The sequence below is a fragment of the Hippopotamus amphibius genome, chromosome 16, assembly GCF_030028045.1.
Source record: "Hippopotamus amphibius kiboko isolate mHipAmp2 chromosome 16, mHipAmp2.hap2, whole genome shotgun sequence".
In the NCBI taxonomy this organism is placed as follows: Eukaryota; Metazoa; Chordata; class Mammalia; order Artiodactyla; family Hippopotamidae; genus Hippopotamus; species Hippopotamus amphibius.
This window is the reverse complement of record NC_080201.1, coordinates 34,345,787-34,362,211: the sequence shown is the minus strand read 5'-3', so window position 1 is coordinate 34,362,211 and position 16,425 is coordinate 34,345,787. Positions and strand designations below refer to the sequence as shown.

Below are 16,425 nucleotides of genomic sequence, written 5' to 3'. Positions count from 1 at the left end.
CAATTCTGTAACAATGAAAGTAACTGCAGTTTTTACCCCCCTTAAGATAATTACCAGTCTTGATTTTCACATCAGTTATTTTGTATTATATTTGTATAAATGCAAGTTTTAAACATACTGTCTGTTTACCCCCAAATGATTGATACTAGAACACGACAGATTAAATTCAAAACTCTAAGGCACGTTACCACTTCCTTCTTTCCTTCCAAAACACCATAAGTCCATTAATAAACATTCTTTGAATACTGTTGTCCAACCAGTTAAGAATCATGGTTAATCAGATTTTGTCACCCTGTCCACAGCAAGAAACTTGTCAGATGCCCTGTTTTGATCAGGATTCCCTGCGTATGCAGCAGTCGTATCTAGATTATAGCTGACTGGTTTTACTTGCTACTGAAACGTGTGCTTTCTGCATTTCAAGCTTCTCACAGGCAGAGACGCTGTTTTTCCACCTTACTCGTTTTTGTATTCCCAGTGACTGAAAGGTTAGATTACTATGTAAGTGGTAGATGCTCAATATGTGTTGGTTGCAGGTGGTTCGGACTTGCCCTTATTAAGCCCGTGGTGGCCTCTAAGGTGTCTTCTGAAGCCATTTTTAGAATTAGAATTTTGTCAAGGTTTGACATGAAGCTTATTGAATGTATCCTGTATTCAGAGAAAGAGAAAATGTCATAATTATGATTGGTTTGATTGCAGATTTTAGAATTTCAGTTTCTTATCACTGCCCTTTGCCATCCCCTTGGTAGCTATTTCATCCTTTAGTACAGTATTAAAGGATTCTCTCTCAAAATTGTATATTCTGCTTTGTAAAGTAAATGTTTTAATTCCTCAAGTAAAATGTATTAAAAAATGTCATAAATTAAAAATATTTTTTCTCTTATTAGCATATGATAGTTATTTTTAGGATATCATAGTGTCTGGGATAATTCTGCTTCAAGATTTTAAAATTTTCAAACCTCAAGAAGAAGCTTGTAATTGTATTTTTGGAAATTCTTGTTAAGCTTATGGACTTTTGACACACTGGAGTTACATAAGAAGTAGGTGATTATCAAAATGAGTTATGCTCATTGCAAGCCAACTATACTTCAATAAAAAATGTGTTATATTAATTTAATATATCTGCCAGTATTAACAGTTTTTTACTAACATAGATATGGATATGTATGTGCAACAAAGATTATGAAACTGAGGAAAATACTTGAAAAAGTTGAGGCTGCATCAGGATTTACCTCTGAAGAAAAAGGTGACTGTTTTAATTTATAGGATATGCATTAAAAATAACTTGAAAGCATAAATGCTAAATTATTGGCTGAAATGTTATGTCTACGTGGTTTTAGGGGTTTTATTTTAAAATATAATTTTTTTCTGTATGATATACAGTTTTCTTCCCTTTTTGTAAATGCTTTCGCTCTTCTAAAAGTGATTGACATATGGAATCATGAACCCCTTAAGAAGCTGGCTGGTCTTAGTACATTATGAGTAAATAAGGAGGTCTTTCCACCCAGCAATGCTCTTCGGAGTTGTTTCCTTTTCAGTGGTGAAGAGCTGCACTGAGTCATCCACATTTTCCACCTGGCTTTCCTTGTTGTAAGGGGAGTTACAGATGGCTGATTAGGATTCAGTTTATGGTCAGGGACAGTGTTTTAATCTATTCATAGCTAATGGATTTACTCAGAGATTCAACTCCTGACTTTGAGTGTGTTAACAGCATGTGGTAACGAGCTATAATATTTACAGACTGGATAATTATTTAAATAGAAGGAAAAATAAGGTCATACTTCAGGTTTTAGTCCACTTACCTTAAGCCCTCCCAAAGAAATTAAAATTATTTCCCTATATGTGAATTATTATACCCTTTGAAATGCAATAGAGTTATAACAAAATTGGTACACAATACTTTATCATAATATTTAAATATCCTTTGTATTTTTTTGTTAGAAAAGCTTGAGAACCATGCTTTTAATTGAAATAATATTGCTTATAAAATTGAATTCTGTAAAGGAATATGACTGTTATAAATAAATAGATGATTTAAAAATTTTGTCTGTGACTTACTTGATTTTTTTTTCTCCTAGATCCTGAAGAGTTCTTGAATATCCTGTTTCATCATATCTTAAGGGTAGAACCATTGTTAAAAATAAGGTAATTTTAAATTGTTACTGAAGTTTTGGTAAAGTAGACAGCCCTCATTTATGCTGCCGTCATTCAGTGGAAGTGATTTCCTTAGTGATCACTTAATGTTGCCTTTATTTAGGAATCTTAACATGCTAGGTTCCTGTGACGCAGGTTAATTTAAATCGTCTTCTCCATGGCATCAGGCTTAACTCGAAGGACAAATCCAGTGTAAATGTGTGCTTTTAATTTTTTTTTATAAATTTATTTATTTATTGGCTGCGTTGGGTCTTCGTTGCTGCACACGGGCTTTCTCTAGTTGTGGAGAGCAGGTGCTGCTCTTCATTGTGGTGTGCGGACTCCTCACTGCCATGGCTTCTCTTGCTGCAGAGCACGGGCTCTAGGCACGTGGGCTTCAGTAGTTGCGGCACACAGGCTCCATAGTTGTGGCTCACAGGCTCTAGAGCACCGGCTCAATAGTTGTGGCGCATGGGCTTAGTTGCTCCACGGTATGTGGGATCCTCCTGCAGCAGGGATCAAACCCATGTCCCCTGCATTGGCAGACAGATTCTCAACCACTGCACCACCTAGGAAGTCCCTGTGCTTTTAATTTTAACCCCAGTAATGAATATCATTGAAAATCACTTTCTTTTAAAACTGTATATAAATATTTTTGTAATTTAAATTAATGGATCCTTTTAAGAGAATGTTATTCAAACTCAAACACTGTGGGAACACTGTTTTTGACTACCCATCACTCAAAGAATTAATTTAGCCCTAACTTAGCTCTCTTGTTCCCAATGTTATAACTTGGTCTTTTTTCCCCCCATCTTGAATGAAAGCCTTGAATCTAATGCAGTGAAGTTCTTAGTGAAATGTTCTAAATGGATGAACTTTCCAGATTGAATGCTAGGCCTTTTTACATTTTAGTCTGGGTTTCTTTGTTGAAAAATCTTGCCTATGTACTATTTACTTCCGTAGAAGCTAATCACAGACAGGTATTCTTACTCATCTCAGTGATGTTCTTTGATGTCGGTGTTGAATTGATGAGTAAGAAGGAAGGAAGGAAGGGCGGGCAGTACTGCAGTTATGCTTTGATATTGTTTTGGAGGTTCTCGCTAATGAAATAAGACAGGATATATTATTATCTATTCAAATATGGTGATAGCTATATGAATACCTAGAAAATCCTAGAGAATTGTTTAGAAACTACTAGTATTAACACAAGAATTTGTAATTTGGCCATGTAGGGAAAAAACCATGGAGAAATCAATCATATTCCTGTATACCGACCAGAAAATGTGAAAAAGGGGTAATTTCATACTTCATGAAAGTATAAAATGCCAAGAAATAAACGTTGCCAAGACAGCTTTTTAAAAAAGACTTGCACAGAGCTAAAAGGTGACTTAATTAATTAGTGAGAAAGCTTATGTTCCAGGTAGGAAGATTAAATAACTTAAAGATGTTAATTTTTACAAAAAAATTTGTGCATAATCAAGATCTCAACTTTTTTTTTTCCTTTGGAACTTAGTAAAATTATTTTAGAGTTCTCTACAAGATGAAATGGGTGGAAATATTGCAGTTTTTTTTTTTAAGAATTCTTTTATAAGCTATAAAGACAAAACAACAGACATTAAAGCAGTGTGATACTGGCATACAAGAATTGAATGGAAAGCCCAGATATAGAATTAACCGTATGTGGTATTTCAGTATTTTATAAGTCAGCCTTCAAACACACATGAGGAAGGAAATATATGTTTAATATATGATGTAGGAAACCTAGCAGGCAATTTGGGAGGAAAAAAATCACCTCTGTTTTTCATCTTGAAGGGATAAATTTCAGATGATTAAAGCAGTTGTCATTCTTTCTTTTCATAGCCCAACACACCTTGGGATGTAATACACTCCCAGTAAATGCATAGGACGAATACTACAGTGATTCTCAGAGTGGGTTGTGGGGGTGATCAGACACATATAGGAGTATATCTCAGTGTCTGAAGGTCTTGTGGAGTTTGAAGAGGGCCCTGGGAAGCTCTGTCTCTCCTCCCCTTTCAGCAGCCTCTTCATGTTGAGAATCACTAGTTTGAAGATTATAAAAAGGTGAAAAAAAAAAAGATACCTTAAAAGTTAGCAGCTTTTTTTCCAAGTGTCATTCTTCCCCTCCATGAGCCTGTCTTTCTGACTGAGGGAGAGTCAGCTGATGCAACAGAATAGGAGAATGAGTACCTTAAAACTTTGAAATAGTAAAGCAGTCTAAAAGAGACTATTCTAAAATGATATCCTTAATATGAATATTCTTAAATGGTTGAAGAGAAAAAAGTAGGACTTAGATACCTATGGAGGATAAATGCGGATTTGATAACAAGGAAAAATAAAAAATAAATTCCCAGAAATAGAATAAAAAACTATATCTATATGGCCATATATGTATGGCTGGGAGAGGATATTTCACTGAATGCAGTATGCACAGCTAAAAAGAGAATTGCTCATTTAGAAGACAGATCTGAAGAAATTACCCAGAATGTAGCCCAAAGGTTAGAGTTAGAAAACAAGAAAGAGAAAATAAGAGACATGGAAGGCAAATTCTAATGGTAGTTGTAGGAGGGGGCACTAGAGAGAATAAGGAAGAAGCAATATTTCAAGAAATAGTACCTGAAGACTTCTCAGAATTTTTGACAGACACATTCTAAGAATAAAGATGCACAAGATTCCTGAGCAGGAAGAACCAGGACAAAATTACCAGTCAGAGACTTATTACAGGGTGTACTTTAATAATATAAAACTGAATTTAGAATAAAGGAGTGGTAGGCAAGAAACAAGAAAGCTAAGCAAGGAGTTGGTAAATGTGGGTAAGTCAAGCCTTCATACGTAAAAACAATGATGGTGGTAGTAATAATAATGACTAATAGTGTGTGGTGTGCTAAGGTGAAACTAAAGTCACAGCCGCTAATGAGAGAGGCTACTGGGTGAAGGTGAAGCATTCCAAGAAAAATAATGGAATAAAATCAGCCTCAGGAAGCAGATATAAGGGAATACTCAGGTTGTATTACAAAGTGCCTCTCATTATGGAACAGTGGAATTGGGGATTCTCATTACATGGATATTTTGTATTTCATAGTACTAGATAACCCAGAATCTGTAAACAATTTTAGTTGGCTGTGATTATGGTCTGTGTTACGAAGGTAGATAGACCGATATTATACAAACCCATGAATACTTTAGTCTTCTCTGAGATGTCTGTTTTCTTTTAAAGTTAATACGACATTTGTACCCTTCTGCTCTTAGATTTTTTTGGTGATAAACAGCAGTGTAAATCGTACAGTCCTGTACGACAGCACCAGTTTTGTTGTAATTCTTATATAAGTGTGTCTTCATGCCCAGCTAATTACCCTAGGATATCAGCCTTCTAAAACGTTAGTGATGAGGTCTCAGTGGTTGCTGCCCTCCTTCAGTTTTTCTGTCCCCAAATCGCAAAGCTGTTGGTATTACATCCTTATTTCTGGTTCCCATCTCTCGTGCTTGCCACTCCGTGCTTCCTCCAACCACCATTCCCCCTTCCCCATCACTATTATTATTTCTAATTTTTGCAACTCCTGACCTCTACTACTTTCTGCGTTCTTAGTTTCCAGTCCTCTTTTTTTCTATTACCTTTTAATTTTTTAAATGCTTTTTGGCTTTCACAGAAAAATGCTGACCTTTTATTATCACCAGTAGCCAATTGAAATATTGGTACAGCATAACCTTCAGGTCTTTTGGTTATCATTTCTTCTGTTGTTGTTGTTGTGGGTTCTCAAGCATCTTTGCTTTGTTACCCAATGTGTTGTGTTTATTTCAGGGTATAAATTGCTTTGGGAAACGGAGGGTTTCTCAGGTTGGTTTCTGAATAGTTGAGCTTTTATTATGAAAACTATGTTAATATTTTTCCCTAAAAAATCTTGAAATCTGCTTATAAATCTCATTATAAACAGTCTGATTCTGTTTATAATTCTGCTAAATTTACCCAGAAATTCTGCTAAAAAGGGTAAGTAATAAATTTAAAGGTTATTACTTCATTTGGTAGAGTTAGTCTTGAATTTTCATGCATTCTATAGTGAAATATTTAGAAGGGAAAATGTAACACTGTGATTGGCATAGGATAGGCCCTAACTTGGTGTTTGTTGAAGAAATGAGTGACCAGCTAAACAGACAGCATGCTTTAGTGCAGAGAATAGTAAGCGGTGTTAGGATACCTCGGTTCTACACCTGGCTTTGCTCTTCACTTGCTGGGAGGGATGATCCTCCCCCAGATCTCAGGGCCTTCATTTTAGAAAAGTTGCATCTGGAAGGTCTTTAAGGGTCTGTCCCATTTGGGCATGTATGAATTTACTTTCCTGTTTCAAGCATTAAATGCAGTTTGCTCCCTTCTAGCCTTGGACAGTTAAGCTGAACTAAGTAATGGTAGCTTCTGGTGATTATTGTTCACACAGTGCTTCTTGATTGAGGATGTTATTGCATTATTTTTCTTCTATATCGTTAAGGGAACTTTTCAATATGAAAACTAAAACAAGAAATCATTTGTAAGGTCTTGCGCATCAGTACATTTAGTTGTTTTATCTGAGTGATTGTCTTTGCCCCTGTTGTTCTGACAGTTACACCGTTGGTTTCTGTTCTCGTTTTCCTGTTCTCAAATGCCTCTGGAACCGCTTCACTTTTTGATGTATGCGTTTCTTTAAAAATTGTGTTCTTTTCCACATATTTTTAGATCAGCAGGTCAAAAAGTACAAGATTGTTACTTCTATCAAATTTTTATGGAAAAAAATGAGAAAGTGGGAGTTCCTACAATTCAGCAATTATTAGAATGGTCTTTTATCAACAGTAACCTGAAATTTGCTGAGGTTAGTGAAATCACTTGTATTTTATATGCAAGTCCTTAGGGGTCTTAAGACGACTGTAACTACAGTAACTATTACTTTTAACCCACTGAGAACAGTTATGAACACAAATTGTTAACAAAACACAAATTTTTAAAAATTATGCCATGCTTCATCTTTGTCCTTGTAGAAAATGCGCTAGAATTAAGGTTGAACTTTTTAGATTTTTGGTGCCAAAGAAAATATCAATCTAATTAGTAACTTGAAAACTTTTAAGTAGCTTAAAGCAAAGATTTGTGGGGGTTTTTTATTGTTGTCATTTCACCCAATTTCACATTTTACCCAATTTCACATTTTACCCAAGCATATTATCCAAATATATCAAAAAAGAATGTTTACTTTTCCTCCTTCAATAAAAGACAAAACTCACTTATTGTAAATGAACAAGTGATATAAATTACTTTTCTTTTACTGTTTACTGAGTATCTTCATGATCTTACTAGTACATGCTTGTGGTTCATTTTTATTGTATCCATTTCTGAAGGAATGTTCTGGTAAAACCTTGACAGCTACCATTATTTACTTGTTGAAATACAAGGAATAGCGTCCTTCAGTGATGAGTTTCTTTATTATACTTCAAGAACAGTTTTTCTGAAACCTTTTAAAAATATAAACCCAAAGTAAGATGTCAGTCTGCATGGTCAGCATATTATTTGAGACCCAAGGTTGCTGAACTGCCTGACCTCCGTGTCCGTGTGTCCGTAGATCTGGGACCACTTGAGGCTTGGGGCTCCTTGGTGCTCTGCCCCCACACGCTGTTTCACATGTGGGTCCCGTCTGTGAATAGGAGTGGCCATCTGCGTTGGGGTGGAACCACTTCTTGGTTTGACAACCGTGACTATTTCAGGGAAATTTCAGGGAAATGTTTTTTCAGTGTTTTGATACTAAAATTATATATCTTTTTTTTTTTTTTTTTTTTAGGCACCTTCATGTCTGATTATTCAGATGCCTCGATTTGGAAAAGACTTTAAACTATTTAAAAAAATTTTTCCTTCTCTGGAATTAAATATAACAGATTTACTTGAAGACAGTAAGTATAAGATTTTTTAGTTTGTTTTGTTTTTCAGAAATCATCTGTCAGGTCTTTCATGTTGACTGTGAAGAAGAGTCTAAAAGGATACACGTTTTCTAAAGGCCGTTTTGGTATCTGAAGAGTCTGGAAATACTGCGCTAGAAATTTATTCTGAAAAAATAATCAGACATACAAATCAATATTTCATATGCAAATATGTTTATAAGAAATTAGAAGCACTCTATATGTTAACGAGAGTAGTTAAGTGAATTATGGTATACCTCTACAACAAAACTACTGCATTAAAATTCATGTTTTTGAACACCAATGTTAAATGAAAGTAGTCATGATGTAATGTTAAGTGAAAAGGTGAGTACGTTGATATTTTCTATAAGAGGAGCCATACACAAATACACACACACACACACTGGATTATATAAGTATTCAGATATAAAATTATCTGAGAAAATTCACAGTAGTATTGACAGTGATTATCTCTTGTTAACTGAAATTGTAGATGCTTTCAGTTTTCTTATTTATACTCTCTTATATCTTTGCATATTCATCAACAGAAATTTTATAATCTGGGGAAACACTCTAGAATGTATTATTAAAAAAAAAATTGTCATTTGGTCAGAGAAAATGTCTTTAAAGATATCCTGAATCCAAGGACATCCAGTTTAAAGTTTATGGGGATGGGGAGGAATAGACTTTACTGAGTCCATTAACATTATCCTTTTTAAAGCTTAACTTTTCTTTTTAATCTTTTTAATGAAAGAATGCATGTTTAAAGACGGTTATCTCCCTTCCCACCCCCCACCGTTTTCAGCCCCTAGGCAGTGCCGGATATGTGGAGGGCTCGCTATGTATGAGTGTAGAGAGTGCTACGATGACCCTGACATCTCAGCTGGAAAAATCAAGCAGTTTTGTAAAACGTGCAACACTCAAGTAAGTGTGACGTCACTTAATAGGTGTTCTCTTAATAAACAGTAGATCATTTGCCATTGAAACAGATTTCAGGTTTTGAAAAGCTTTCAAAATCATAATTAACTTTTAAAAATTCGTAATTAAGTGGCATTATTTGTGCCTCTTCTATTTCTTTGATGGACTTCTGTGAAGCAGTCGTTTGCTGTTTATGGCGATGTATTCGATTAGCGTGAGCAGAGTCCATTCCCTTCAGGCGCTGTGTTTGGCTCCTTCACGGCCTTCTCCTCATGTTCTCTTTTAGGTCCACCTTCATCCCAAGAGGCTGAATCATAAATATAACCCAGTATCACTTCCCAAAGACTTACCTGACTGGGACTGGAGACACGGCTGCATTCCCTGCCAGAAGATGGAGTTATTTGCCGTCCTCTGCATAGAAACCAGCCACTATGTCGCTTTTGTGAAGTACGGGAAAGACGACTCTGCCTGGCTCTTCTTTGACAGCATGGCTGACCGGGATGGTACTTTCCAAACCTTTCTTCTCCACGTGGCGACATTTGAGTCTGTAGTGGGTTAGTCATAGTGGGTGGCTGGTCTAGTAATAAATTAGTGCTGGGAAAGCCGTTCAGGAATGTCTTAGTGACATAGTCTGAAATCTGGAAATGCATGAACAGCCGTGCTGTGAAATTAAGGAATCATATTGTTGTGATACTTTGACATGCGAGTCTTTAAAAAAAAAAAAAAGGAGTTGGAAATTTCTTTCTTTAGGGCTGAGAGGTTTTATTTTCACTTTTGTCATCTTTGACTTTCAGGCTTCTCTCTTTTTCTGTACCATAGGCACCATTTCTTAAGCACCTGTGTGCCAAGCAATCTAGGAGGTACTTTAGGTCATTTACCTAAGCCCTTGCAAGGTGGAAATGATTCCTATTTTTCTGTTACTAAAGCTGAGATTTAAGGTGCCTAAGGTCTCAGAGCTTGAGATCAGCCTTTCTGACCTCAGTGCTTGTTTTTTTTTTTTATACTAAACCATGTTGTCTTCTAAGTGACAAAGCTAAGAATAGAAGTAAGTATCTTCTTTGCAAAAATAAGCTTATTCTGTGTGTAATGTGTCTTCCTGAAGTGGGGATTATACTGCGCCTTCTAGGCTGCTTTCTAGGATATTTAGTTATTGTTTAGCAAACACCTAATGAGTACATGTGAAGTGCCTCGGGCTCTAGTGGGTTTCAAAAATGCAACAGTTGTCAAAACAGCTGTACCTCTGCCTGTATGGACTTTACAGATTAGAACTGGTCCTAGGCAAGGTTGTGAAGTATGACTTTTACACTCCTCCAGTTCTCTGATACCTGGTTTTTCCTTTAGCCGCTGTCTCAAGCTCCAGGCCCCAAGTGTGGCCCTCTAGTGACCTAGGACGTCTCCCTTGTGGCAACCTCTTGATCAGTACCCCAAGGGTTGTCAACATTTTTTCAGCCCTCAGACACTTGAGGGATATAGCACATCTGTAAATATGTCCCTACCCCAGTTCAAATTTGCATTTAACTGCGGAACTCAAAAGCACAGGGGTTGCAGGTGTTTTTAAGAAAGCCATTGGGAGGCTAAAGCAGAAAAGCCTTTCCTGGAATCCCTAAGAACACGCTCATAGCATCTTCATTCAGTCTAATGAAATGTAAAACAAAACCTCGCGAGAGTCACACAAATACATTTTTTTAAAGTTAGGGGAATAAGATGGTATTCATTTTAGCAAATCTGCTCGAAACTGGCCAGGCTCATGGTGGCACGTACAGGGGTGCTGTGTGTGGGAAGGGAGTGGGAGTGTGAAGACTTGAATATGTGCATATGTGTAGGTACCATCCTTCCCTGACTGGATACACAGAGCAGCCTGGGGAGCAGGTATTGGACTTGGCTCCTTTTATCAAGTGTATTCACTGTTGGTCCCGGAGTCCTTTCAGAAACCAAGAAATGAGACTGTCAAGAGTTAAAAAGAGGATTTAACATCTAGAAATCAGAAGTAAAATAAGGTCTTTCAGGTGCTAGAAATTAGCCATAACTAAATTATGGAATTGTAAAATTGCTTTGGTGTGGGGCAGGACGGCAAAAGGGTTTAGAACTCTACTACCCTAAACAGAGCCCTTCCTCTTTTCCGTAGGTGGTCAGAATGGCTTCAACATTCCTCAAGTTACTCCATGCCCAGAAGTAGGAGAGTACTTGAAAATGTCTCTAGAAGATCTGCATTCCTTGGAGTCCAGAAGAATCCAAGGCTGTGCTCGAAGACTTCTTTGTGACGCATACATGTGCATGTACCAGAGTCCAACGATGAGTTTGTACAAATAAACAGGGTCATCTGGACAGGTGCAGACACCGAGTGCACAGTTTTAATGTCGCACTTCACTCGCGCTGGCAGATTTGTTCAACGTCCATTGCCGGCAATGGATGTCTTTGTGGTGATGATCTTTCAGAAAAGGGTTCCCGCGTTTAAAAACAAATCGCTTTTGTGTTACTGAAATATTCAATAAGAAGCATTTTGAACTCTAGAAGTATGTTTGTGTTGGTTTTTTAAGAAGTCTAAATGAAGTTATCAATACCTGAAGCTTTAAGTTAAGTGCATTGGTCATAAGATATTTTTGGAAGCATAAAATTTTAATTGTGACAGTTTAAAACCTCTTTTAGTCCATTGAGGATGTACATAAATGTGTCTTCTTTATGGACCAAGGATACGAAATCATTTTTCCTTTGTAGCTAATGGTTGCCTTGAGGAAGATACATTTTGGTTTTATTAAGCCTCTACTTTCAACCCAGTTGCTAAAGTTGTACTGAATTTGATTTGTTAGTTCTTCTCTGTATAGTGCTGATTCCTGCATGTCTGCAATCTGCTGAGTTTCTGTGTTTCTGCAGTAGGGGTCAGAAAAGTATTTAAATTCCCTTAATGGTGTTTTCTATTTGTTCTGGTTTTGAGATAAGTGAGTGATTTTTGTCATAAAACGTCCATTTTTGATGTAATTTTCCCGGGGGATTCGTGTATACAGCAATTGAAGCTCTTCGTTCATAGCAGTGACTGTCAGCTAACAGCTCTTTTTTTTTTTTTTTTTTTTTAAGGCTCTCTATTTTATGCACTGGGGCACAGTACATTTTATTAAAGAGTTGGGGGTGATCAACATAACATATTCCTAAACAAATATATGGTTCATAGGAAAATAAATTTGGCATATAGAATCACCGTTAAAATTTCCCCAAAGAGGTATGTTGGATATCTCAACCTCTACTATTTTAGATAAGGCTCTCCAGAACTTAGATCAGTCCCTGCACTGCATTCCGTCTGATTTCCCGCGAGATAATGATAGTTATGAATCAGATATTTTATTGCAATGTTAGCCGCAGCTTCGCCTTCCTCCTGACTAAATAAATAGAAAATGGATGTTTTCGTAGCTAATATCCGTAGTGTGTCAGTTGTAGACTAGAAGCATAGGTTGTAAATGTCAGTGCCGTGGGACGTGTTGTATGGTGTCGTTGTCTCCCTAGAGTGACTTCCTAACCATGTGGAAAGGCAGAGGTCGTCATGTGTGTCTAGCATATGACTTCATAAAACCTTGAATGTCCAAAAAAAGGGAAAGAATCTTTGCAAACCCGGCAATTATTTCTTTTTTTTTTTTTTTTTTTTTTTGGCACACAGGCTTAGTTGTTCCGCGGCATGTGGGATCTTCCTGGAGCTGGGATCGAACCTGTGACCTCTGCATTGGCAGGCGGATTCTTAACCACTGCGCCACCTAGGAAGCCCCAATTATTTCTTTTTAAAGTCATGTTTACCTTTTGATTCTGTCATTCCATTTTTCTAATATTTATTAGCTTTATAAGTCATAATAAGGTACAAAAAATTCTTTCATCTTGTGATTTTTTTCTTTTTTGGAATGAAAAAGTGTGTAACTTTTGCATGAGGCTATGCTCCGTGCCTTGGTGGGTGGTGAGATGGGCACTAGATCCAGGAGTGGGGCTGGCCCTGCCCCATCACCCTGGGGTAGATGAGGAGCATGGGATGCAGGATGGCTAAGGTCCCATCTAGCCCTGACCTTCCACAAGTCCAGTCACCCCTTAATTAATACGTGTTAGATGAATAGATGGATGAAGGAGCTTGTCAGTGTGATTTTACAAGGCTATCTGGAAGAATGATTAAGACTGTATATCTAGGTAAGACTGGATTTAACAGTTAAAAAGAAAAAAGAGAAGACAGTTCCTTTCCTGTAAAACTTAAAACAAAGTACAAGTTGAGGAAGATCTGTCCTGCCCAGCCCCTCATGGCAGAAGACTTGAAGAAGACTTGTGGGGGTGCATGTGTGGTGAAGACTTCCTTTGGGTGGGGAGGGGTGCTTTCAAGTGGGAGGGGCTTCATCCATAGATGATTTCTAAGAACGGTTTCTTCAAGTAGAGCGTCCTGTTCTTTTAGCATTCGCTGGGGAGGAAGCACCAGTAGAGGGATGCAGGGCCTGCCATGGTGGTTCCTGTGGAGGCGGGGGTCCTTTGCGGCCCTGGGTGTCCCCCCAGCAGTGCTTTCTTGTTCCTGGTCCGGCAGAGCCCCATGTGTCAGGTGGGCACAGGCGGGGCTGGGCTCTGTGGCCCATGTGCCTATTGATTTATTTAATTTTTAGCCTTAAATTTTCTTTAATATTTTCCTATTGGCTTTTTAAATATTTTTGTTATCCTTTGTTCCATATCATGTCTACAATCAAGATGGCAATATAGTAGAATCATCTTATTTATAAAACAAGTCATGTTCCCCCACCTCCATGAAACACGTGTGTAAGTGTGTGTGTGCGTGTTTGTGTGTGAAAATTTATTATATATATGGGGTGGGGCAGGGAGAGCAACCACATCATAATGAGTTCAGCCCCTCACTATCAGCTTTATAAAGGAGTTTGACTCCATCACAAAAGAACGTCTTATAAGACTGGGCATACCCACAGCAAACCAAGAGAAACAGTAACAAAACTCAGTAAAATGTAGTTGTTGCAATTGCTAAGGGTTATCTCTTTAGACTAGTTCAGGATTTTTTAATTCGTGTTTGCCAGATGTTATGGGTAAATCGCTTCTTTCTGGACCATGGATTCATTCACATCCCCCCCTCCCCCGCCCCACCATGATTCAGGAGCAAGGGAACGACATGGTAATTATCCTGGGGTGCTTGCCTCCTCATTCCCGTTCCTGCTCTGTGAACAGGGCTCCTCCCTGAGTTCAGAGGCGTTGCTGCCTCCTCAGGTGGGTCTCGATACCCAGCTGGATGACTGTGCGTCTGCGTGGATGGCTGTAGACAGAGATGTGAGCAGAGAATGGGACAGTATTAGGCCTTCGCTGAGGGACTGCCTGGCAACAAGTATTTCTTAGACACTCACTACCTAGGGTTTTGTCAGAAGGCACGTGAGACGTGACCCCTGCCCTCAAGCAGCTTACCACCTACTTCTAACAACAGCATGTCCACTAAAGGCTGCGTAGCCTAAGTGTAAGAGTGCTGGGTCGGTGGCGGGCGGGGGGGGGGGACCTCTGGGAGGCAGTGAGGTGGTAGAAAAGGTGGTGGACGGGGGGACAAGAGACCTGCTTCTAGCCCTTTCTCTGCTGCTTACTGTTCGTCTTGGGCAACATCTCGACTTCTCTGGGCCTTCGTGTCCTCTCCTGTATAGAAGGGGGTGAGAAAATTGAATTTTATAGGAAAAAAGACAAATTTCTGGGTCCCCGGCTGTGCCTGCTGTATCTGACTCTTCACGAATGGGGTCTAGGAAATGTCAAAACCCCCACCAGGTGGCCTTGATGATCAGTCAGATTTGAAAAGCACTGAACTGAAAGATCTCGAAAATACCTTGTCTTTATGCGACTGTGTGATCATAGAATGTTATTGTGTTATTACTCTACATACACGTGGGTAATTGTACGTCTGTCATGTAGTTTCTCTGTGTTTACATGTGAATTTATATAAGAAATGCATCTTAGTATCTGTGCCTCAGTCTGCTGTGTCCTAGAGGTGTTAGCCATCTTTGGAACACACTTAAGACTTAGGAGGATGTTATTTACCGGGACATTTACCTTTCATTTAATTTCTTTAGGGGTAATTGAGGCTCTGGGAACCAAAGAACTGGAAAAACAAAATTGTTATGCAAAGCTAAAGAAAAAAATGTAAACTCACTAGCTACTACTTTATGATGAAAATTTTAACCCTATGTGAGAAGGTTCTTGTAAAGCAGAATGTCCTTGTCAAAGCAGGGGGACTCTAAGGCTTATAGTGAGGAATAAGACTGCCTTTTGTAGGGGTTGATGATATTAACACACCCACAATTCTCCTTCAATGAAAAGAGTACTTGGATCCTCCAAGGCAAGTGGGAGTGGTGGAGGAGGAGAGCATATTAAAATGGAATCATGCATGAGAGAGAGAGGGTGGAGGAGGGAAGGCCAGCCTGAGGGCCGGTGTGCTGTCCTGCCCGGCCCCGGCCCCGGCCCGTGAAAGTGGGTTCTGGGTGCTCCCAGGTTGTGCCACTGCTCAGACACTGGGACTGCGGAGAGCGAGCCCTCCTGCAGGGAGTCAGCATCGCACTGTCTAGTTTCCTTTCAGAAGCTTTATTGGAGGAAAAAGAGAGAAAGACCCTCATCTTCCTCTAAATCCTGTCTCTCTCGAGTCAGAAAGTGGTGGTAAAAAGCTAACCAGCAAACATGGCCAAGCATAATGAAAAAGGGGGGATGAAAGACATTCCTCCTTTCTGCTCATAATAAATGAGCAGGCCACTCAAGAACCGCATTTGTTTTCCTGACTCTGTCTTGTCAGTGGTACTGCTTTTGTTTCACCGTATTTTGAAGGCTTCCTATCACACGGGTTGGGGGAAAGGCCAGGTATGGAGGAATCGTCCTCTGGAGCACCACAGCCTCAGATGTAATTCTCTCGCACTTTTAAACCCCGTCCACTTTTGCTTTTTACTTTTTCAGGAGAGATTGTGTTGGAGACTCAACTGTACTTGGTTTTATTTTCTAAAATGGCCTATGGTACTTCAGACAGTCTTAGTATCCTGTCACAAACGTTCGTTAAAAAAAAAAAAGTCCCACTTGGAACTTTCCAGGGGAGTTGTGGTTATCAAGAAATTGGTATAAAGGAGCACATTTTGTATGGCATTTCCCATATTTGGTATCTTGTTCAACATTTTTTTTCCCTTGGCCTGACGAACATTCTGTATTTATGAAGACATTCTTTAAAAATAAAACCACATAAATTATCCCTTTACTATCAGATTGTTCTGATTTAGCCTTAATTTTGTTAAATTTTTTAGAGACGATTGAAGTGCTGCTGTGGAAAGAAATGTACTATATACTATTTCTGTATCATTAAAATTAAATTTTTATGGTTCCTTTTCCTTGATTTCTTTGGGGAAGGGTTTTGGGTTATGGGAAGACTGGAATTGAGTACAACTTCATAAGTTTTGGCAGTGGTGCCAGGAAAGAAGATTG

General features: G+C 38.5%; 1 protein-coding gene across 11 annotated transcripts in view; it reads left to right on the top strand.

The window, feature by feature from the left end:
- CYLD (CYLD lysine 63 deubiquitinase) overlaps positions 1-11,665 on the top strand; it is a 61,283-nt gene extending 49,618 nt beyond the window's left edge. For all 11 annotated transcript variants that reach the window (XM_057711584.1, XM_057711591.1, XM_057711593.1 and 8 more), the window contains 7 exons: positions 1,152-1,243; positions 2,076-2,142; positions 6,854-6,986; positions 7,944-8,052; positions 8,864-8,982; positions 9,263-9,479; positions 11,102-11,665. In XM_057711584.1, the coding sequence (XP_057567567.1) occupies positions 1,152-1,243; positions 2,076-2,142; positions 6,854-6,986; positions 7,944-8,052; positions 8,864-8,982; positions 9,263-9,479; positions 11,102-11,286 (922 nt within the window). In that variant the 3' untranslated portion in view covers positions 11,287-11,665. The remainder of the gene's footprint in view (positions 1-1,151; positions 1,244-2,075; positions 2,143-6,853; positions 6,987-7,943; positions 8,053-8,863; positions 8,983-9,262; positions 9,480-11,101) is intronic.
- Positions 11,666-16,425: the final 4,760 nt, after the last annotated feature.